Source organism: Pygocentrus nattereri, chromosome 3 (genome assembly GCF_015220715.1).
Source record: "Pygocentrus nattereri isolate fPygNat1 chromosome 3, fPygNat1.pri, whole genome shotgun sequence".
Taxonomy (NCBI): domain Eukaryota; kingdom Metazoa; phylum Chordata; class Actinopteri; order Characiformes; family Serrasalmidae; genus Pygocentrus; species Pygocentrus nattereri.
Genome location: NC_051213.1, coordinates 19607024 through 19631930, shown reverse-complemented (window position 1 = coordinate 19631930; position 24907 = coordinate 19607024). Strand labels below are relative to the sequence as shown.

The 24907-nt window shown below is 37.9% G+C and overlaps 1 protein-coding gene across 1 annotated transcript in view; it reads right to left on the bottom strand.

The window, feature by feature from the left end:
• The window catches only part of ano10a (anoctamin 10a), a 32497-nt gene that overhangs the window by 3686 nt on the left and 3904 nt on the right, over window positions 1-24907 (bottom strand). Inside the window, exons 6-13 of the mRNA XM_017700401.2 lie at window positions 24217-24550; window positions 23050-23285; window positions 22458-22513; window positions 22147-22221; window positions 21271-21453; window positions 20372-20563; window positions 18597-18725; window positions 5110-5226 (exon numbers count right to left, since the gene is read on the bottom strand). Of these exons, the coding sequence (XP_017555890.1) occupies window positions 5110-5226; window positions 18597-18725; window positions 20372-20563; window positions 21271-21453; window positions 22147-22221; window positions 22458-22513; window positions 23050-23285; window positions 24217-24550 (1322 nt within the window). The remainder of the gene's footprint in view (window positions 1-5109; window positions 5227-18596; window positions 18726-20371; window positions 20564-21270; window positions 21454-22146; window positions 22222-22457; window positions 22514-23049; window positions 23286-24216; window positions 24551-24907) is intronic.

Here is a 24907-nt window from a genome sequence, read left to right as displayed (position 1 = left end):
AAGCAGAGTGCTTAACAGCATCTTTAACCATGCTAAAATTTCTGTAACAGCCTCTCGTGGCTTAGTGCTTCCATTTATTAGTGAAGACTGAAGGGCCTCGTGTTAGTGGGGCTCTAGCACACTCAGGTATTTTGATCGTCTCCTATTTTCTTAATCATCATAACATGATTGACACATGCCTTAGTAAGAAGTAGAAACTCTACTCTGCTAAACTCAGCAGCACTCTTGCTCCACCAGCACCACAGTTGGGAACCCAAGCCATTGGCAAAGTGGCCTTTTCCTAGAGTCCACCTTCACAAGTACGTAGCAGGTTGCTTTCCAGTGCTGGCTGCTAACAGGGGGTTTCCAAAGCTCCTGTGAGTGACTGCTATTTTCAGCCTTCGCCTTTGCTCCACAGCAACATAGACCTGTCCCCCCTGCAGACAACTGTCTACACCCTCACAAGCTGCTGAACACATGGAAAAACAGCTGGACTCAAAGGCCACATGCTGCTGCTGCCTCATAGCTAAATGCTAAATACAGTGAGAAGTGCAATTATTTGGGGAGTGAAGTAAAGTTGGGTATTTTTTCATGAATATTCAGAAAAATGTACATTTCAGATATAAAAATGGATAAAGAACAGAACATAGGCTACAATATTCAAATAGGTTAAGGAAGGTATCAAGTGTCTGTGGATGTCAGTGGATCAAAAACCTGATGGATTTACCACATGTAGGTGGTTAAAATGACCAAATATTAACTTTATGCAAATTTAGTCTGCCTAAAAATATTTGGCTCAATATTTATGTGGAGTGAAATACATGCATACATGAAAAAAAAATAGTATCATATTTATCTTTCAAAAATAAAAATTTAATGAAAATTACCAATGGCCTCCCCATCCCAATCTTTGAGCTTCTTACTCTACATGGCACAGGATGCTAACTAACCACAATTGTTACCAAACCAGTGGACCAAGTGCCTCATTCTGGACGTACAGTCCTGCATCACTAACTTTATAAAACACAAATCCCCAGCCTGGAAATGCAGCAACCGGAATGCTACATTTTAATAGTATAAGAACTGACATCTTGCTCATAACACTGCACTCACTAAAATGCTGTAAGGATCTTTTTTCATGATCTATGTTAGTACATTCAGAGCAATCCTGGCAGTGGCACTGATCTGGCACTTCTTGAAATGGGCTTTAAGTGAAATATGCACTTTCAAATGCTAACGAAAGCAGGTTGCACTGCTGAGACTATTAGCTTAAGACCATCATTGTGATGAAGCCGCGTTGTTGAAGACGCACCAAAAGCACTGGCAAAGGGCAGAGCTAGAGTCAGACAGAGTTTGTGAAAAAGGAGAGTAGAGTGAAGCTTAGAAATATCACGTCCTCAGTCATCCTGAAACATAATCAATATAATCCATATGTACTTTACGACCTGCGACTCTCCGTTAAATTAAAACAAATGTTAGCCGGATGAAACCCGGACAGAGTCCCTCCCTCATCACTTCACATCTAATTAGAGGAGCGTTCTCAATCATCACAGCAGTCACACCTTACTTCACTTCTGCTCGAGACTTCCTTTCATGTGTTTACAGCACCATCTCGTCGCTGAGCGTCATGTGTATTGCATCAGGGCCTTGTGCCGTTCGTATTCTAGTATTGTTCTACTAACGCAATCAGGGCACTGTGCTTCCTCCGTGCTTCTTCCACAATACTTGGCTGTGGTGGTGTGTTTATATGAATACCATGTCTATAAATAAGCTTGAACATATTCATATCATGTTACACTGCATTAAAAAGTCACCAAGAACATAGCTATAAATATTTATAAAAATGCATAGCCATTTTGCATTATGAATTGTAAACATAAAGCATGATTAGTGTGTTCACTGCATTATATATTAGCAGAGCTAAATAAACTTTACTCATAAACATGCTGAGCCATACCACAATTTTATTTAAAAACATATAAATTATAGTATATAGAAGAATAGTTCATATTTTGAATGTACTGTAACATCTATTTGCAAGCTTCACGTAAACAATATTTACAATGGGTACACATTATTACTGAGAAACATACATACTATTAGCAATTGATAGTTTAGTATATGTCTATGTCTTTTTTGTTAATACTAAGCTAAATGGAAGACTAATATAACTACGGTAGCTAAAGATAGCTACTCGAGTTCGATAATAATAATAATAATAATAATAATAATAATAATAATACCCGACCCAGAGATATATAGTTATAAAGCATTTGATATGATAAAGCACTTTCATATGATCATTATTAATTATATTATTAACTAACATTACTAGCAAGTATCTCAAATGTCAGTACTTGCTGTTTGAGCAGCGTTTTTGGTACTGGACATACCCAAATAATGCATATGAATAGCAAACATTCATAATAATGAGATTAATTCAGCACATTAACCTATAGAACACTATAACTCAAGGTATGGCAAGATGCCATATCACTGCACATCTGTAGTTACTGAGGAAGTGAACACACAAGGCCTACACTCGAGATTAGACAGCACAGCAGGAGCGAAAGCCTGCTCATTGTCATTCACACTGCAACCGTGCCGTATCAACTGAGCCATGGAAACACACTTACCGAACATGGGCTTGTCTCTGCACAAAACCAAAGAGATTAAATGCAGTTAAAGTGCGCCAAAGTTTCAGGGAAGGTGAGTGTTTAAGATTGCATTCTGCTTTCCTCCCTGGAGTATGGAATATATTTAACCTTGGTTATAATCAGATTATGCTGTGGATTACTCATTGTTTAACACTGACTTCTAAGCACTGAAAAAATGCCATTTTTTATTTGATTGTTTTAAGCTTGTCTTGTTCTTTCTGTGTTTCTGAAGACTACAGACTGCAGTTTTCCTTTGTGGCCAGAATCCTGCATGTTTGTGTGGGTGAGTGTGTGCACATACATACGTGTGCAACTGTGTGTAAGACTGACCTACTTCTGCTGCATGCAAGGTGATTAACATCTGCCAAAATAGCTCAGACTCATTAACCAACATCTACACACACACACACACACACACACACAAAATATGTGCGGGGTTTGAGTGTACAGAGTTCTCGTTGGATCATTTGGTGATGGATGGATGAGTAATAATGTAGACTCTCTGTATCTTTCGCATCTTTCAGTTTATTCCAGACTGGAGCTGTATTCATGCAGCTAATGCTAACTGGACCTGGATTATTGCCTCATAATGTGCACTGGGGCTTGTGTGCTGTTGACACAGTGTGAACAAGGCATACAGTAATATATGCCCGGGAGGGAAATAACAAGTGGAGACTGGTGTACTGAGCAGAGGTGGACGAAGTGCACAAATCATGTACTTGAGTTAAAGTAGAGATACCCAAGGTAAAATATTACTCCAGTAAAAGTAGAAGTCCTTACTCTAGACCTCCACTTGAGTAAAAGTACAAATGTACTTAAGTATCAAAAGTAAAAGTCCTAAAATATTAATTATGACTCTAATGTTCTGTGATCATTTTTATAACAAGACTCACTTCATGAACACAGTTTAGGTGAAAATCCTCCAGTGTCTCTCTTGGTAAACCAGTCTTTAAATAGAACGTCATTAAATAGTGACGCTGATGTTTATTAAAATGATCATAAGCACAAAACACTGAAGGTAAACAGTTTCCATCAGGGAGAACCGAGTGGCTCTGAAATTGCAAAGTTTCAGTTTAAGATTACTTTGTAAATTAGTTACATACATTAGTTAATTGAATAAAAACTGGCTTTAAACTCAGGATCACAAATAAGTTTTCCTTTACTGTATTGATCTGTAGGCCTCTGTTCACAAACATAAACTAACCGAAACTAATTTACTATAAAATGAAAGTGTTTGTATGAATTCAGAAAAAAAGAAACACGCTAGTCACGACTGCATGTGTACATATTTCTATATTGTGGTCTATTTACACAAAGTTAGGTTAGTTCATCATTTAGGGACGTATGTGCTCCCAATTTTTACACTGCTGCACTGACTTTGAACCGTGTGCTTGCACTGGGTTGGCATGACCAACAGGTCAAAACAAGCTCAGAGCAAAGTGACCGCTGTGCCCTGATTGGTGTTGTAGCTTTGCACTTCTTTTGTTCTGACATGTTACGTTTTTATACACACAGAAACCAAAAGGAACGACAGATTTCTCAAAATGTAGTGGAGTAAAAAGTCAGATATTAGACATTAAGATGTAGTGGAGTGAAAGTAAAAAGTCGCCCAAAATAGAAATACTAAAGAACAGTACAGATACACAAAAAAACTACTTAAGTACAGTAACGAATTACATTTACTTAGTTACTGTCCACCACTGGTACTGAGTGAACAACTGGGCTTTTAACAGTTATTTTCAGTTAGTCAAAACCACTTGACATGAATGTGGGTGTTGCAGAATATCCTCAAAATATTAGTAAATACAGTGAATACAAAGGTCTACATATGATTATTGAGGTTTCTGTGATGTAAAACCAGAAATCAATATAAATGATGTCTGACATATTTAGGGTTTGCTTACACCTAACAAATCTAAACAGAATAATCACATCCATAAATATTAGGTAAAATTGTTTAAAATAAATTGAAAAATCTTGATATTTGGAGCGATCTATCTAAACTAGAGTCTTTGTCTCAATCATAAAGACCCAAAAGGATACTCCCATCACCATGCTTCATAGTAGGTATGGTTATTTTCATATTTCAAATATTTCATATTTCACACAGGTGCACATATGCTGTTTATTTTTTTATATATTTTTGAATGAATTTGTTAATTTAGGGCACAGGTAAATCTCCAATGTACATGCAAACACATGCAATTAGTGTAGGGTAGGTTTTTATTTCCATTGTTTTTCCTAATAACGTTGTGTTTCTTTGCAATATATCATTAAAGACAAATTTCCAACATAATTTTTCTGGCTTTACATCACAAAAAACCTGAGTGTTTAGACTTTTTACTTGCACTTTTTATTTGTACAAAACATTTCTAAGTATGTTTTCTTGCATAACAGAAAATGAACAGTGGAAATCGAATATGAAATATCAAACTAAGTGTTTAAACTTTTACCAGCCAGTGTAAGTGCTTACCTTTTTCTTTAGTGCTTCTAGGGACTCAAACTCCAGCTTGGCCAGCTTGATCTGGATGTGCTTGGGCACATCTGGAATAACGAAGGCCAGGACGAACTTGAAGGCCAGAATAATGTGCTGCAGCAGGACACAGAGCAGAAAACATGCAGTTATACAGTTAACCTGACAACATCCAGTCACTTTCAGCTTTTACGCTTCTTCTAGTGAAAGAATGTTTACAGCCATTAAGCATGTTCTTTTGTAGGTCACAGCTTCACTTGGAAGTGTTTTTGAGGAACTGTGGTTTCCGAAGCATTTAAGCTCTTTTTTGGAAGTCTTTTGGGGAATTAAAACATGGCTTTGATGGAACAAGCTGGCACACTCTTGCTCTCTCTGTTTCTGAAGAGTCTAACCATTTTAAGGAAGTCAGAACAGTTGTGGAACCCATCATAAATTATTTTTCAGTATGTGCATCTCATAATGTGCAGGTTTGATGTCTACCACATTTTTTGTGTGTAGATGAGCTCTAAATTGAATGTGTATGGTTCACTTTGTATTCTACAAATACTACAACATATTAAATGAACGTCAGCGGATGTCAAGCAAGACTTGTTTTGGTCAAAGGGATTTAACCCTTCTGTGGTGTTCGGGCCTGTGGAAACCATTTTCAATGCATCCAATTTATTATTATTTCATCCTCAGATTCCTTGGCCTTCGCTTATTTTCTTTCATGACTTCACACTGTTTATATTACAATTATGGTGTTTGGGGGGGATAAAAGTGTGGAGGTGCTGTGTCCCTTCACTCTGTTCTCCTCCTACATGGCCTGCTGTTAGTGTGTGTGTGTGTGTGTGTGTGTGTGTGTGTGTGTGTGTGTGTGTGTGTGTGTGTGTGTGTGTGTGTGTACAACATGGACAGGCTGCTGATTGACTACAGCTGCTAAAGGAGAACCTTGCGCTGGCCACTTGTGATATTTTTAATATCTGGTATTTTTACAAAAATTGTTATGGTTGCACTGATTTTAAAAAACTAAACAAACAAACAAACAAAAAAACAGACCCACTGGCCACTTGTAATATTTTAAATATCTGGTATTTTCACATAAATTGTTAAGGTTGCATTGATTTAAAAAAATAGCAATAAGCTGGTGAGTCCAATGGACCCACTGAGTAACAAAAACCTGAATACCACACAAGGGTTGAAGAGTCTACATCAGTCCATATCAAACCAATCCATTATCAAACCAAAGTTTTGTCACTTTATTTAATAAAAAAATTGCTGTACGTAAACACTGCTTACGTAATTTTCGTAAACACTGCTAAAATGCAAAATGTGCCATTCACTTTCCAGTCCATATATAGAAAACAGGTTGCAAAAACAGCCCATTTCGAATTCACTGTTTTTGTGATGTCACAAAAGACAACACATTTACATATTTCTGCATATTCAGACTAATGCAGTTTAGCTCCATCTAATCAAGCTATGAATAAGTGGACCTCAGGAAAAAAGGAAAAAAACTAAAAAGATGTAGGTAATGGGCCCTTTAATGGTAATGCTAAGTAATGTTGGCTACATTTGCTGTTATTATTAATTCGGAGATTCATTAGCAAACAGTTACAAACCACACGCAAAAATGCAAAAGGATCACTTACAACCAGCCACACTGATTTGGAGAAGGAGCATATTTCAGTCACATTAAATGGCTGGGTGAGCTGGTTGATCTTTAGAGGGCTGAGTGTTATCAAATCACATGTAACTGAGGTGTGTGTACATTTGGAAGAGTGCCAGCTCCGTGTATTAAATATCTCACCACAGGGCTCCACCTTTAACCACACTCTCCAATCCATCATGCACTCAGCCAGAGAACTCTAAAGGCACCGTCAGTGACTAGAGAGGTAAGTGACAAAAAGCGACAGCCACACCTTCATGTTCCTCAACAACAGCTATGCAATGGAGGATTTCTAACGTATGTCTTGTTCTAATCATATTCAACACTGGAGGGATTAAAGTGCTTTAAAAATATATCTGTTCATATGTACTTGATATAAGCAGTGATTGAAATTGAACACAGTGGCACATTTTAAAATGCAAATGGGGATATTTTGCACTGAGGTGCTGCAGAATTGTCTCAGGTGGTACGTGAAATGGAGAAGATGAAAGCTGCAACACTTTCCTAAATCTCAAAGATAAATATGTTGCAGGTGGTTCCACAATGAAATCAGGCTTGCTTTTCAGTCTGAGTATCAAATCTAATCAAGCAAGTAATGTCACAATAGGTTTGCCACAGAGTAAGCAAATGTTATGGTGGGAGGGGAAAAAGCCCCAATGCTGCTCAAGGCTTCAGTTTCTTCTTGACTTAAACAAAACAAACTCTTCATTAGAGTTTTTGGGAACACTTTATTTTGAGGGTCTACTGTAGAAGGTTTGTAGATGCTCACCTTATACTGAACTTACAGCACTGTGCAAATGCCAGAGACCACAATTTATTCATTCATTTACTTTCCAGTCTAAATGACTATTTAGTACAAGTTATTCCATTTTCAGGAGAGTAGATGTAAGATAACCCACTTGCATAAGGAAGAAGAAAATAAGTGGAAAAACAAAAAATTGGAGGAGTTAGTAAAATAATTAAAACATTAAATTGGAGGAATTATTCAAATAATTCAAATACATAAAGAAAATGGGATTTTTAACAATCACACAAGACCTGGTAAAGTACCAAAATTGCCACCATCAGATAAACAGTACTTTAAGCTTTTGTCTTTGAGAGAGAGGAGAAAATCAAGCTCCACTATTGCTTCAGATCTGAAAAATCTACAAGAACTTCTATCTATTCTTCCGCTGTGAGTAGAGTCTGAAAAGATGTGTAGCTATCAAAAAGCTGTTACTGTACTTTGGGATTTCTTGGACTGTATGAAGCAGAACATGCAACCAACTTCTAAGACTGAACTTTAGAGGTATAGAAAATATGCCAGCAGATTTCTACACTGTGTGCACAATTATTAGGCAAGTCTTGTTTTTGAGGATTATTTTTATTAATGACTAACTTCAGTGCTCTCGGTTAATCCAAAATGTTAATAAACCTCAAACATGAATGTTTAAGAAAGTAAAAGCGAGGTTTTGGCTTTCTAAGGAGAATATCTATATGTACACAATTATTGGGCAACTATTATTGCGCAGAATTATTACGCAGCTAAATGAAAAACACACATTATCCCATCTCACTTTTTTATTTTCATCTGTTCAAGTGAGAATTATAAACAAACAACTCAAAGCTTTCCAATGAACATTTCTGAGAAATTAAAATAAAAAAAAAAATCAGTGACCAATATAGCCAGCCTTCTTATCAATAACAGTGATGAGCCTTCCATTCATGGAGTCTGTCAGTTTCTTGATCTGTTGATGATCAACTTTTTGTGCAGCAGCAACCACAGCCTCCCAGACCCTGTTCAGAGCGGTGTACCGTTCTCCTTCACTGTAAATCTCCTGTTTAAGAATTGCCCACAAGTTCTCAGTTGGGTTCAGGTCAGGTGAGGAAGGGGGCCATGTCTTAAGTTTTTCATCTTTAATGCCTTTACTGGCGAGCCATGCAGAGGAGTACTTGGATGCATGTGATGGAGCATTGTCCTGCATAAAAATCATTGTCTTTTTGAAAGATGCAGATTCTTCCTGTACCACTCCTTAAAGAAACTGGCAGTAGGCTTGGGAGTTGATTTTGAGCCCATCTTCAACACGAAAAGGTCCAACCAGCTCATCTTTAATAATACCAGCCCATACCAGTACCCCACCTCCACCTTGCTGGCGTCTGACTTGAAGTGGAGCTCTGTCCCGTTACTGATCCAGCCATGGGCCCATCCATCTGGTCCGTCAAGAGTCACCCTCATTTCATCAGTCCATAAATCCTCTGCAAAATCTGTCTTCAGATATTTCTTGGACTAGTCTAGATGCTTCAGCTTATGTGTCTTGTTCAGTGGTGGTCAGGTTTCAGCCTCCCTTACCTTGGCCATGTCTCTGAGCGCTGAACAACTTGTACTTCTTGATACAGCTATGTTGCAGTTCTGGAATATGACAGAACTGGAAGATAATGGGTTCCTGGTAGCTTCATGCTTGATTCTTCTCAAATCCTTGGCAGTTAATTTGCATCTTTTTTTCTCAACACGTTTCTTGTGACCCTGTTGACTATTTGCAACAAAACGTTTGATGGTTCTGTGATCACGCCCCAATATCTTAGCAATTTCAAGAGTGCTGCATCCCTCTGAGAGACGTTTGGTATTTTTTAACTTTTCAGAGTCAGTTCAATCTCTTTTTTTGGCCCATTTTGCCTAAAGAAAAAAACTGCCTAATAATTATGCACACCTTCATTTAGGGTGTTGACCTCCTTAGGCCACACCCTCCCTCATTACACAGAAACACATCACCTGCTATGCTTAAATCCATTAAGCAATCAAGTTTATCCAGCTTGGAGTTAGAAAATATGCCTAAAAATCATATTGTGGTCAAAATACTCACTTGCCTAATAATTGTGCACACAGTGTATGAAAAACTGAAAGCAAGTGTCCTAAAAGGATTGCCAACTATAAGAATATAATATGTAGGTGTTGAGACTTCTGTTTAAATTTTTAATTGAATATGTTTTCTGCTTTTTTCCTGATGCTGAATAATGACATAATGGTCACTGAAAATGAAATGAATGAAATGTGTGGTCTGACCCTTCCACAGTACTGTGCATTCAAATAAATATCTATTAAAGTCAACTTAACTTTTCTCTAACCTTGAAGCTAATACTCACTCTAACCTACCCATACCTCAACCTAAAACTTAAAGCTAAAGTCAGTTTGTTACCAGTGTGGGCATTTGTAAACAATAAGACTATCAAAATAAAGTGAAACAGATTATTTCATTCATTCATTTTAGTTTTGAACGTTATCTTTTGCACTTGTTCTCTTACAACAGATTTCTGAGCCCCACTGCACTGCATACATTGCCATCTCAACAGCAGTGGACAGACTGAGGGGGCACAGGGTCACCCACGCTCCTGCAAACCTGTAGCAACCTGAGGTGAAGCACCTGGCTCAAGGCCACAATGGCAGCAGGAATTCACAGTCTTCATAGCCACACTGTCTGATAACTAGTCTAGCACCACTCAGCTACATCTCGCCTTCATTAAGATTTATCAGGATGAATGTGTGTCCTTCTCACCACAGAACCACATGAGCTAAATTCTTTAGTTTGGAAAGCTGAAATAGACAAAATGCACACATGCCTTCTCTTCAGCTGCTGTTAGCTGACACAGCACTCACATTTCTGCTTGATTAACCTTTCTATAATTATGGTTTTGCCATTTATAGGTGGAAACAGGAGACATTAGAGGGAACCTGAAAGGATTATATATTGTCACTATTAAAATAATGTGTCTTGAAGGTATTTATTATCTCTGATAACTGCAGTACACACGTGTAATGTTAACATTAATCATGGATAGGGATGTGTATTTTTTTCCCTGCACAAAATCAGTAATTAATTTAAAGTTCAAATAAGCTCTATTAAAGCTAAATTAAATTAAGGCACTAACACAATAGTCCAATAAGGTTCAGACTGGACTCATGTAGCAAAGGAAATCCAGTAAATGAAAGCACTATAATACATTACTGATTATAAAAGGCTGAAACTGTGATTTTATAATATTTGAACATTTTAAAATCCTCTATTGTCTACTGTTAACTGTATTAGACTTACAGTGCTATGGAAAGGTACAGAGCCCCTGAAGGTGTGGTGTATTTTTTTTTGTACACCTCATACATTTATATGTTTTATTAAAATTGTAAATTATTTTTTTTTTTGTAAATATATATACACATACATACATTTCTTCCCCTCACCCAATAGTCTGATATGTGCTCACCACATAGTATTGGGGGCTCACTTGATAGTACTGGAACTCACCTGATAATAATTGGTGCACACCACACTTTGACCTCTTGTCAAATTAAATGTTTTGCAGATTTTCTGTGAAAATAAGTAAACACAGCTTCTACAGAGAACACACTTCTGCACATTGTAATGCATAATTATTGTTTATCAGATTGAGTATAAAATGTAGCATGTATAAAGATTATGGTACATTCAATATGTTGTTTTAATCCCCTCCCCCAGTATGTTAAATTGTATATGTACTCTGTAGAGGATGTCTTCACATATTTTGACTTATGAAAATCAGTGAAACACGTAATTTAAAAGAGGGTGTTTAAGCTTTTGCATATGACGGCATGCGCTATTTCTAATGCCCTTCTAACTTCTTGTCTCACACTTTGCTGTTTATTGTTTTACAGATCCAAATACCTCCAACGCTCTTGTGGTGGCAATACAGCAACTTATATATGCACATGGTATATTGCCAGCATTGAGTCATTAATCCTGAATAAACAGGCATGGCTGCTCCCATCACTGTCTCTGCTAGTCAAACAACAGAAATTATAAAACCTCTCACAGAGGCCTTATAGATAGGCCTTGGGAGGAGAATAATGCAATGCTATCATTATACTAAGTCCAAAATGGCTCTTAAAGAGAAGCAGAGAACAAAGTGGAGCAGAGTGGCACACGATTTATAGCAAAGAAAAGCAAAAAGGTGCACAGAGTTCAGAGTAATCAGTGCGCAGAAAACATATGAGGAGACGTCAATCCGAGTCTGAGATGAAGCTTATCTGGAGACTGTTGCCCTATGTTTAGACAGCAGGCTCTAATGCCCAAATCAGATTTGTGCTTAGGCAAGGTACAGCCTAATGATCCTTTGCTGAAAAGCAAAGTGATCCAAACTGGAACAGCAAAGATTCAGCAACTCCCAGAGCCAATATTTTATACAAGATTACAGATGATAATTTATAGATGTTTTTCAGTTTTGCCCCGAATATAAACATGGTTGTCTTTGCACTTCAAAAACAAAAAACAAACAAAGCAAAACACTGACAGCCCATCTAAATGTACTGTAACCATGGCTGAAGGTTTCTTTTGCTCTGGAAGCAGGCTGTTTTGGATTATATTGCAGCAGGCACTCAAAGAACTATTGCATTTAACGTCACGAACACATCTGCACAAACACAAAAATGCATCTTAGGCCAAAATCCCTGTCTGCATTAAGAGTAAACTCTTTCCAGATAATCAAGTGGAGCCACTATCTACAACATACATTCACTAATATTTATGTTCTAACACTAAGCAACTCAAGTTGCAGCAGCTGTAGAAATTACAGACTAGCTAGCCTTGATTTTGAGCATTACACTGTGCATCTTTCTATATTTGGTCAATATATGAGGTCTTTATTGCTCTGCTGTTGAGTGCTCAGCGTGTACACTACAGACGGCAAATGACACAGCACAGCTTTAGATCCAGCAGGATGTACTCTAAGTTAATTACTCATTAAAAGGTAATGGAGACCTACCGAATTGTGATCAAGGCAAGAATGAACAAATATGTTACAGAGATTGCAGTATGTTCAGAACCAAAACTAGAACTTTTTTCTCATGTCACTCCAGTGATAGAGTCTTTGCACTCTCTGGTGCACCTGAAACCAGTGGTCTGGGGTTCACTTCTAGGGAACTCCTAGTGCGATCCACTGCCCGTGTGGAAGCTATCTGCTCCTGCTGTCGCTTGTGGGATTGCATGATTGGTTCATTTGTAACATGTCTGCTTCCACTTATGTCATTTTCCTTTCATGTGGCCATATGTTAGTCCCATGTTGTAACTATTATGCATCACTGTATGCCTAATAAAAACACATTTTCATAGGACTGGTGCAAGTTACTGTACCAGGCTCATATACTGAGTGCATGTACTGAGCATTGCCCCAGCTCCTGCTTGCCTGCATGGCTAAAAACCTTCTCATACAAGAATGGCTCTTTGTTCGCAAGTGCTGATGAACAGTGAAATGCGATGTATTCAAAAAGTGACGTATGGAATAGTGTAACTGATCCACGGTTCAGATGGAATTCTGGTGTGTGAAACCAAACCAGCGATAATGAGCTCCTCTCTCAAACAAGCCCAGCATCGATAAACAAGCTCATCTTACATTCTGTTCATATAGATTTACAGGAATACAACTTTCAAATTCATTTAGTGAATTGATCATATTTAGTATCAGCTAATTAACTCTTTACAATGTCACTGTTTTCCAGCTGAAACACATGAGATCAAATATGATGTAACTAAACCAGTAACATAAGCTGAGGTATTCTGAATACTTTAAAAAAAAAACCTCAGCAAATTCGAATATCAAATCTGACTGAAATGCCCATCCTCATATTACAAAGCCCTGTATTCTGTTATATATTTTCATATTCCATGATATTCTATTCTTCTTTTCTGTTCTACTCACAGCATATCTAGCCATGAGTATGTGACATACACAGCATTTCCACTTTTTCACCTTCACTGTCTTTGCTATCAAATCCATAAGTAAACACTGCTGTATTCACAGTAGACGAGCATTAACTCCTTTAAATACGGTAGACAATGGACCATGAAAGCACTCCATGGCCAGTTATGAGAAATCAATGTAGGTGTAAGGACAGAACACATACAGAGAAGGTAATATTAGACATCTACAGTCAATACAATTGAACAGCATGAAATTGGCTCACGCAGTTGATGAGCTCATATGTGACTGGTGAATTATGGGAAATAGCATGTTAGGAAGCTGTCACTGTGTCTGCAGTCTAGCTGTCATTTTGTATTGAACATGAGCGGAACGAGCGAGCGAGCGAGAGAGAGCGAGAGCGAGCAAGTGAGCGAGAGAGCGAGCGAGAGAGAGCGAGAGCGAGAGAGACAGAGACAGAGAGAGACAGAGAGAGAGAGAGAGAGAGAGAGAGAGAGAGAAAGAAAGAGAAAGAGAAAGAGAGAGAGAGAGAGAGAGAGAGAGAGAGAGAGAGAGAGAGAGAGAGAGAGAGAGAGAGAGAGAGAGAGAGAGAGAGAGAGAGGGAGAGATGCAGCCAGTCGAATCTGATCTTGCAGGATGTCAGACATGTTCAGGAAGTCGTGCGAAAACACTGGAGCTTCAGTTGGACAGCCATGTTAAAGCCTGCCTGTGTTAACATGTAAATACATGCTATTTGATTACAACATACTCTGGTTCACTTTTTAGCTTTGCTGCCTGGTCTACGTTTTAACTTAACAGCCACTGACATGCAAACAGCCACAGCCAAATCAGATTATCTGAAAACCAGATTTACTACTTAAAATAACCCCTTAGAAAACCATGCAGCAGACACTGCCAGTGTGGCCTAGACAGATCCTAATACAGTTTCCATTCTCAAGACAAATCCAAAGTGATATTAGATTATGTTTCTAAAAAAATGACACAGTAAGACTCAGTAGGTGTAGGATTTAAACCTACATCAAAGAGTTCTTCTAAACATTCCTCATCTGTATTACAAACCACAAACTGAATTTTAATTTAGGCGCATTCATTTAATGAAATTTCATCCTCTGAAAACAGACAAAAGAACAAAAAAAACCCAAAACCAAATGCTACCTCATTCATAATCATCTTCGTTACATAACAGTGTTTTTGTGAATGTGCCTGGGCTAACAGTTAGTCTATCTTCTCTCTTTCCCTCTGAAAGGGCAAGTTTGCCTCGCTGCCATCAAGGCTTTCAATTACTCCTGATCCTCAGCCCTCTCCTGTCGCTGTGGCTACACTGTTGCTTGGTTACTGCTCTCTGAGGCATGCCATCATGTAATTACCTGAGTATCGGATGGCCCAAAAATAGGCAACATTTTCGGCTCCAAGAAATATCAGGGATGACACACACACACACACACACACACACACACACACACACACACACACACTTCTCCAAAATGTTCCACTGTGAGCCCATGACAGTGCAGAAAAGACCAAAGCCAACCTGAATATCACAGCGACTAAGACTACACCAGACTACCACGGTATGAACTCTGTCTCCTCTTTTCTTTTATGTCATTATCTGCTGTTCAGATGTCAGTTTGTTTACATCTTCCTGTTTTGCACTTCTTGTCTTGTCTCACACTTTGCTGTTTACCCTATTATTTATTCTTACACTTTCTGTAGTTTTTGTTACATACATGACTGTTCCAAATCCAAATGCAAGTAAAAAACCTGAATCTTGATTGTTTTTTCCCTTCACAGTGAATAACCAAATCCTTTTTCAAATGATATTTTTACTTCTTCTCAAGTACATTTGTGAGAAGAGATGTTTGCCATGACAAAAATGGAATATCATGGTACTTCAAGAACTTTTCATGATACACAATATGCCACAATATCTGTTCTTTTCTGACATTTGATAAGTTAGAAAAGACAAAGTAGGGCCACATTTAAAAATACTATCAAAAATTTGTACTCAACAGCACATACACTGAACTGCACTAAATCCAATTACACAGGACTAATTATTCTCTCAGTGTAATCAAACATGAAGTTGGGAAGCTTGGTTAGTACTGACGACATCCACAATATGCTCCGAAAAGCTTACGGTGACATACTGTAGCATAATTTATCAAAATAACAATACTGTCATATTGCCCACCCCTATGTGAAGAAAAGAAATCTGTCAGTTATACTATAGTCATTATGAATTACTTACTAACTCCTTTTTTGAGTTTTATTCATTATGTTACATTGGTAACAGTATCTGTACTGTACTGTGTCCTATCTTATCTGTAGGGCCAGTGTGTCTGCAGGTTTTCATTCCAACAAAACATGAGCACACATGATCAGCTGTTTGAAGGCTGAGCAATTAGCTACACTAGCAGAGCCAGGTATGCTCCTGTTCATCTGGAATGAAAACCTGCCCTTCAGAGATAAGACTGGACACCACTACTGTACTGCTTTGTGACTGTACACATCTCTGATTTTGAAAACATATCCTTTTATTTTAGACCAATAGGATTCCAAAAAAGAAGAACAGTGCCTAACAAACTTTAGTTCCTATGATGATAATATGTACTAAGAAGTTCCACTGCAGGTCTATGTTAGCCATTACTTAAGTCGTGTTTTTGGACTGGCACGTTTTTTGGAAAGGTACTTTTACTTAAGTCATTACTTGAAATGTAATCTAATCAAACTTCTGTGAGGTCAGAGATTTACACCCCTGTTGCGGTATATGAGCCTGCACACCTTATCACAAGAGCACCACAGCATAACATATTGTGCCTGTAATGCGGGGAACAGAGTTGAATGTGAGACACACCCACAGGCTCTGAATGCTCATCATCTGCCTCAGTCCATTTAATGGACCATGTGAGACAACAGAGACAGACAGAACCAGGGAGAGTGGCAAATAACACAGAGAGAACGTGTCCCTGCTGCTCAATGAGTGTGTGAATCATTACACACACAGCACACACATACACAGTGTAATATTCTGCATTGTCATCTAGACTTTCTGATCAGTATATCACAAGCATGATTTAATGATCAGAGAGCGCGCTCTATGCTGTGTGTCAGATGTCTGTCCTACACTGTGACATTAGAGCAGGATTAGAGGACGTGTGCTGAGTGTGGGATTAAGGGATGGGCCATGTCGAGAGTGTCATAGGATGCTGCACCCCAGGCTGCCTGATTTGTCCTGTGGTTCAAAAACACTTCACAATAAAGCATCTCTATTAATGCACTCTTAAAGTGTCCATACCACAGAAAATATCCTTTTCCTCTTTTTGTTTTTTTAAAATAAAAGTATATAAAATTTTGTAACATTGTTAAAGTTTCAAAATGCATAATTAATTTCTTTACAGGGCAGCCAATCACAACAGTGCTCATTTACATATTATATTAGTCTCAAAGGCACATTAACCACAGCAGCCTGTTTCAACCTAAGGGATAAGGAGAGGTTGGACATTTTGCTGGTTGTAGAACCTAGTACCATACTCTAGAACCTAGAACCATGGTTATTTAGCGGTTTGTTACTCTGCTTGTTATTAAGAGTTTATATAACAAATATTCCAAGGTACTTTTGATTGTTTAAATACACACACTCTGACTCTGCTAACAACTAAACCTATAAATGCATTTAAATATGAAGTGACAACACTACAAGGTAAAAAATGTCACTTTAAATAGAGTCAGTTGGGTTTAGTTAATGTGACTTTTAAGCAACCACCTTAGACAGATACCAGGCCTAGACTGGATCTCAGTGTTCATGTTTGAGTAGCTGGATGTGAACTGGTTGATCCTTGTGAATTAAAAGACTGACTGTTTAAGCAGCACAATTAACTGAACTAGCTGCATTGGACTAGAACACATTCACACTGTCTCAGAGTCCATGGTGCACCAGCATGGCAGAATGGGGGCAGAGTAAGGAACTGAGGGTTTTTAAAGGTTAAGATAGAGACCCAGAGGCACTGCATATGCACATACACACACCACACATACCGCACACAGATAAACACTGCTGAGATGACCTGCTGTGAACTGAACATGGAACTCATTGAACTCTAACAGCAACCCTGAATGATCTAACAAAAACAAAACTAGCTGTCTGGTTAACTCTGGCTGTCACTGTCTACTGATACTAAACCCATGAGGATCAAACTCACTTGGGCACAATTACATACAATTATATTTCTTACTTCAAACTTACTTATTAAACTGACAAACTCAAATACATTAATTAATGCATAATATATAAGACACAAAGATACAATTAAATACATAAATAGAGAAGAAAAAGCATATTTCTTCATGCAAACTAACTCAGTTTAACCAAGTGGTTTAATTATCTGGAATTCACATTAGCTGCAATTTACAAAACTTAAATGTGATCTGATTATTAGCTTAAATGTGTTGTACTTTGAATCGGAAGCCCACAGGAAAAGTCAAACATCCAATGCTGTTTGACAAGGATGTAAAAACTCATGACTAGACTTTCAAGAGCTGAGGAAAAAAAAATGTCTCAGAGCATTATTCAGATTAATTGTGTTTCTGTCATGCTACACTGCTGCTATGCACTAATCAGTGTGACCTAATTGCAACTCCAGTGATTGCTGCAAAGTTTAATTAGAGGTAAACAGGGAACGGCACAATAGTATCCTTTCTAAAATCATACAAAAAGCCCTCCTGCTGCATTTTTCCTCTTGAAACCTAGTGTATGCATCTCTCTGTTTGCCTGGGGTCAGTTATTTTGAGTGGGTCTCATGAGGCCCAGAGGCAAAGCTGGGTTAGCTGTGCAGCATCTTTAATTCTGATGCTAACACATATGGACCAGAGTTGTTTGGTGGTGGGGGTCTGGATTTCCTGCACTAGACACGGCTCAACACTGTATTCGCAATACGACCACATACATACAGACACTGCATGCATCATCTTATATCAGCTAGATTACTGAAGAGAAGTCACGGCCTATAGCCAGTACAACAAAAGCAAAACATGAAAACAGCTCATTGGCACCACCTGATGGTTTGATGGGTTCACTGAGGGCATACTGAGGCCATAACATTGTCTTTAGGTGGGGAATAGGAGAGAGGAGAGAATGGATTACCTCTACAGCCACCACAGTAAGAATAAGCTGCGTCTCTGCCTCAGGGAAGTAGGCTTTCACTTGAGGAGACAGACCAATCAAGGCACAGTTGGTCACCACGGCAATAGCACTCATCGTCTCAAATGCCAGCTGGAGGAGGGAGTGAGAAGAGAGAAAAAATATTATCAGTTCAGAATTTTAACACTGAATATAAATTCCTCACCACCTTCCTCAGAATTAAACACTTCAGTCTGTGTTGTCTTGACACATTCCAGCTACCAGGATTGAGTGTTTATAGACCGCTTCCTGCTGCACAAGCATGAAATAAAATACAGTTTTCAATGCAATCCTCAATATGTTCAGTCCTTTAGCTATCCAGATTTCTAAGAGAGAAAAAAAAGTTAAAACCCAGGAAACCTAATTTTGTGTGAGATTTCTAAGTAGTTTAAATCCTGCCCTTGTGGGCACACAATACATATGTACAAATTATGCCCAATGAATGACTGTCCAAGTTTTACTAAAAAGGTGATTTCAACAAAATTCTATAAAAAAAACATTTCAAATGTAAACTGTGCAGTCCTGTACATGAGAAATGCTTGCATACGCCACATCCTCCCCAATCACAAAGGTGTAACTAAACTGCTATAACTAAACTGTGCCCATACACAAACCTCTCTCCATTTGACTCAGAGAAACAACAACCAAATGAAAGCTAACAATCTAGCAAACAAAGCCAGCATGTCTGACTGTCTGCCTGACATTTTTCCAGTCATGGCAGCATTACCTGGATGCACATTCTCCCTGTTCACACTATTGCTAGTTCTGTTTCATAGGCCTTGTAGATTGGGAGTTTTCGACTAAGGTTATGTCAATCAAGCACGTTCATTAGAATGCTAGGACCATGCCCAGACAGTTCTCAGTGAGCAGAGTTTTATCATATTTCTACCCCCCCCCACCCCCCCACCCCAAACTTTGATGGATGTTTACTATATGTTTTACTATCATTTATACCTGTTTACATGTTACTTTGTATTCCCTTGGACTTTAAAATTATATAAAAGTTACAGTTTATCTGTCAAAATGTAAAGTACAATGTGATTTGTAGGTTAATATTGAAGATTTTTTATGACCACGAAAAGGAATAACTCTTCAGCTTGACCCTGAACCTAAGCCCCACAAGTAATGGACCAGCTTAACAATAAGTGGTTCTTTATTCCCTAACAGAAATAAGAACATTTATGTGAAGATGTTTTTTCATTTCACAGTGCAAAAGAAACAATACTGGAACAACCAGACCTTTAACATTTAGTCCTGCACTAAATGGGTTGTAACTACGACCTTGACATTGACAGTCGTTTTACCTACGCCACTAGCTTTGGTTATTGTATAAAACTATTATTGTCACTGCACTGACTTTTTCAACCACACAAATACCAATGCTGTTGTTACTCAAATCTCTATATGTCTAAAGTATTAACCTGGAAAATGGATGGATTAATATAATGTATGTTAATTAACCAGATTTCCAAGTAATTTCGGGTCATATCTTTTGGTTCATGCATGATGAACAGTTTACACAATGTAAAGGGCAGCTGGTGTTTTGAAATAGTGCTAAAAGTATAACTATGAAAAATGTTTGAAGGTTTTGATGTGACAGCAAAGACATTTTAATTAATTATACATTACACCAATCTCTTTTATGTAGTAACGACACAGTTTGCAAGATTTTTTTTTCTGAACTGTACAAGATCTTAGGAAATAATTGGACATTCACTGACTGCCCCTCCTTCCCTTACCTGCCACACTCCTATGTCAGAAGTAGGCTCAGAGAATGGCCGCTTGAACACATGGCATATCTTAAAGGCATCCGAGTAAACCTCTGTGACGTTGTTGAGCACCACCAGCAGAGCAGCCAGAGGATACACACAGGAGAACAGACTAACATAGCCAAACAGCAGGAATTGCTCCAGGTAGTCATCAAATGTGCCCTGATGAACATTCAACAAAAAATGTTACACACCAAACATATGGGTCCAAAGCAAAGTATTAACCCCCTTTCTTCCAGAACAGTGTATGCACTAATTTATGTAAAATGCAATGTTCTCTGTTGTTAACTAGTGGAAGTAGTGGGACCAAACAAAAGACAAGGACACACAATAAACACATCTTTTTCCTTAATACCAGCGACTACTTGAACAAAAAGGGGGGGAACAGGACAGAGAAACTGTACTCAAAAGAAAGCCTTAAAAGTGGAAGTATGGATGCAAAAATACATTTGAGTGAAAATATAAAAAGTATCTACATTTAAACATATTCAAGCTTATATGAGTAAAATGTAAATAATATATTTTTATTTAATGGTAAAAAAAAATCCAAAAATGTTAATCTGAAGGTCTAAACGAAATGTAAGTTTAAAAAATAATGCTTATTCTCTTGGAAATTTAATTGAGTTGAAGTACAAGTATTCAGTTTTCAAAATGTACATATTTAACTATAACAATAAAGTACAATTATCTAAGTATTCTCTACTCCTGCTTCTAAACATCCCAATTAACTTCTTAGGATATGATTAACTTCAAAGTGCTTAAACAGTAATGTAATAAATACACTCTAAATTATTTGAGTTTTCTTTAAGGACATGGTTAGAGCACCTCTTTCAGGTGAATCTGTGTATAAATCCAGCTCTGTTGCTCACCAAGTAGGTGTTCATGTCACTCTCCAACTGGATCTGCTCCACTAGAGGGAGCTCTTTATCTCCCATCATCCTCTTCACTCGCTTATGGACCTTCTTATTACGTCTCCTCTGCAGCCAGTAAGGCAGGAAGGCCTCCATCACTTGGTTCAGGATTTGAGAGGTGATAAGCAGAGTGGCAAGGCTCTGCAACACAACAATAAGAAACATTCATTTCGAGGACAGATTACTATCTGGTATGATTTGATGTGCAATATGAGCAGATGGATCATATGAACACACATAAGGGCTCGCCATTTTGACACCCAGCTCCATTTCAAACATAGGTGACTGTTCTGAAAACCAAGCAAACTCTGTTTAATTATGTATGTGTTTCTGGGAAATGCATGAAGAACATCAGTAATATTGAATGATCTTTACTATGGGAGGGGGGACATTGTGATGTTTTACCATTATTGTGATCATTTTTACTGTGATACATGATATGCTTTTCTAGACATATCATGGATATCATTAGTAATCAAAGAATAATAACCAAATTTCATTTCATTACAAAGAGTTTAAGTGGACTTAGTGCAGTACAGTATGTGAATATTAAATAATAATCATTGTGCTTAAAATAGCATGATATGTATCATGTATCATGAAAAGGATTTGGATATACTATTTTTCTACATCACCCCACCTAGGTCTTACCGTCTAGATGCTATTACTATACACTAAAGAAACCAGATTTCATAATCAGGAACATTTATATCTCAATTCCAATCAATCCGTAAAAAATGCAGAAAAGTCAAAGAGTCATTAACACTATACTGTAAATAATAACACTGTAATACAATGAGGTTTGTAAAATAATGAGGTTTGCTTTTCACTCACCTGTCTAAGTAGCACCATGTCTTGCATTACAAAGGCAATATAGAACAAAGAGGCAAAACAGTTGACGAAGTTGAACTGTAAAAATAAATTATGCACAATTTCAGTCAGTAACATACAACGGCATGTGAAACTGAAAGAAATGATCAAACAGGCACAGTCCTTCACGTGTTGTCTCCAGTCAATTTTCAAAGTGAAAAATGAAATGAGCTAAAAGGCATTAACTATTATTACAAGGAGCCGGAAAAAGGAAACTGATTAAATTCTACAAAAGAATGATGGGGAGGAAAAGTAAAGGAAATCTGCAAACATACCACCAACACTTTCAGCACCAGGTGATTCTGGAAGGACGATTCTAGCCTGTGGTTTTCTAAACAAAACAAAGAAGAGAGACAATATACCTTTCAGAGAGAAAATGATTGCAATCCTGCTTGGATCAGTGTACATATCAGAACAGAATATAGCGGCGCACCGTGTGGAATACAGAACACCAGTCATTATGTTTGATAAACTCAAGTGCCACCGTTATTAACACACAAACCACCTTCATGCACACTCCAAAATAAGATCTAGGTTTCCTAACAAGCATGATAAACATGTTTTTTATGGTTTAGTGGCTGCAGTCTTGTAGCACTATTATTTCTTCAGGTTACTAATTACACCACACATCGAAATTTCACGGCAATTAATTTGAAAGAGGTAATGCTCCTTCAAATGCTTTATCTGCACAGAAAATCAAGTGACTTGGTTGTGGCTTTACAACCACAGACCAAATAAATACATCTAAAAAGTGAAAATTCATTGTAGCACATGCACTTGCGAGCATTTTCTATTGTTCATGTTTTAAGTTCTTCATATTGCCATCCTGTAGATTCACTCTATGGTTATTTGCTTCTGCAGACTCACCCCAATGCGTGAGGAACTCAGCTGCGTAGCGGTACAGTAAATTCATTAGCTCAATCACCACTGCGTAAATTATGCTCGGGATGAAGAGCAGCACACTTGTCCAGAAGTTTGGGTCTTCATCATAAATGCTCAGTGCCCAGTTCTCCATGTCAAAGTAGATCATCATCACATGGAGAGACAGGTACAGGCACAGCAGCACAAAGGGGACGGACACAAGATATATCCTTAACTGCCGTCTGTGGAAGGACACATCAGAAACATACAGCTTTTCAGACATACAGTCCAGTTCTTCACTGAAAATTTATTTGAACTAAAATTCTTGACAGTTATTGCCTTCTGGGGTCATTTTTGGTTTTATATGAGGGCAAGAAATAAGCCCTCAATGCTTATGAACTAAGCCTGTCACTATTATTACATAATCACCTAAACATAATCATTTGAACTGAACGCAGTTATTTAAGCTGACCAAAATACTTTTCTACAGTTCTACAACAGATTGTGAATTGGGTGCACTTTCATCAGTTGGGCTGAGGCAAATATTAGCAGCAGAATGGATACAGTGATTTGTAGATGAGGAGAACATGGCCCAACAGCTGAGGACTGCAATGGTGTGTGTGTGTGTGTGTGTGTGTGTGTGTATGTATGTATATATATATATATATATATATATGAGATTGAAATTAAACATTACAAAAACAAAAAAATATGAAAACTGACTTCCATAAAGTGCCCCAGTTTCCATCACCTGTATTGATTAATAGTACAGCAATTGAATTTGTTGACAGTTAAACACCCACGGACAATTATTGATGAGAAGCTGACCCTTAATGTAAATGCTGATATAATCTGCAGAGATTGTACTTAAGAAAGGTAAACATGTTCCGTGTGAACAGGTCATTTATTGAGTGAGCTGGAGCTGTTTCTTTCACTAGTAGGGAGCTATTTATGGTTAACAGTAACCTTAAACACTAGTAGCAACACTGCTATTGGAGGAGCTTCCAGTTCTGATTTACCTTTTAATCTGCATTTGGTGTGATGTGTAGAGTCACTAACAATGATTCTTACTAGCTTTTTATGGCAATTATGTGATTCCAGTGACATTGATATTATGTTGAAATATTGTCATGATATCACAATATCATAATTATCGGCCCTCCATATACGTACTTTGTATTAGGATAGACGGGTTCCTCACGGCCTGTTACTGGATTGAATCCAAGAACTCCATGGAATCCCGGCCGTGGCTCTTCAAAGGCTTTCTTACGACTCAGTGTCCCCCATCTGTAGGCAAGCTGTGCACTGCATCGCTTCCATACCTCCAGGAAGACAGTAGACCACAGCAGGTTGAAGACAGCAAACAGAACATATCTATCGTAGTCCTCCCAAGCAAAGAGGTAGTAGGGAATGCCAATGAAGGCCATTGGCACCAAGGCAAATGTGAAATACTCCAGAAAACCAAAGTAGAGCCCCAGGCCCTCACCAAAGTAATGTCTGATGTCATCTGTGTTAGGGAAACAAAAAGAACAGCTTATCTTAACTAACAATAAGAAACGGTGTGTTTTTTTACTAAATATCTCTAACGAGACATACATTGAGTTAATATAGTGGTTCCCATTTCTGGTCCTGGATTATTTCTGCCGTGCATGTTTTGGTACAATCAGCTAATTAACAAGCCCTTTCTGATTTAAAGTAAGTGTGGTAAAAATGTGAAGATACTAAAATGCGAGGGCAGAGAGCAGATAATACTGTTAATAAGCTAACACTGTTTAACGCCAATGATACAATTATAATACTGATCATTCAAAGAGGGGGGAAAAACATGCCACACGCAAAAAAGGCATGCATAAAAATGGAGGAT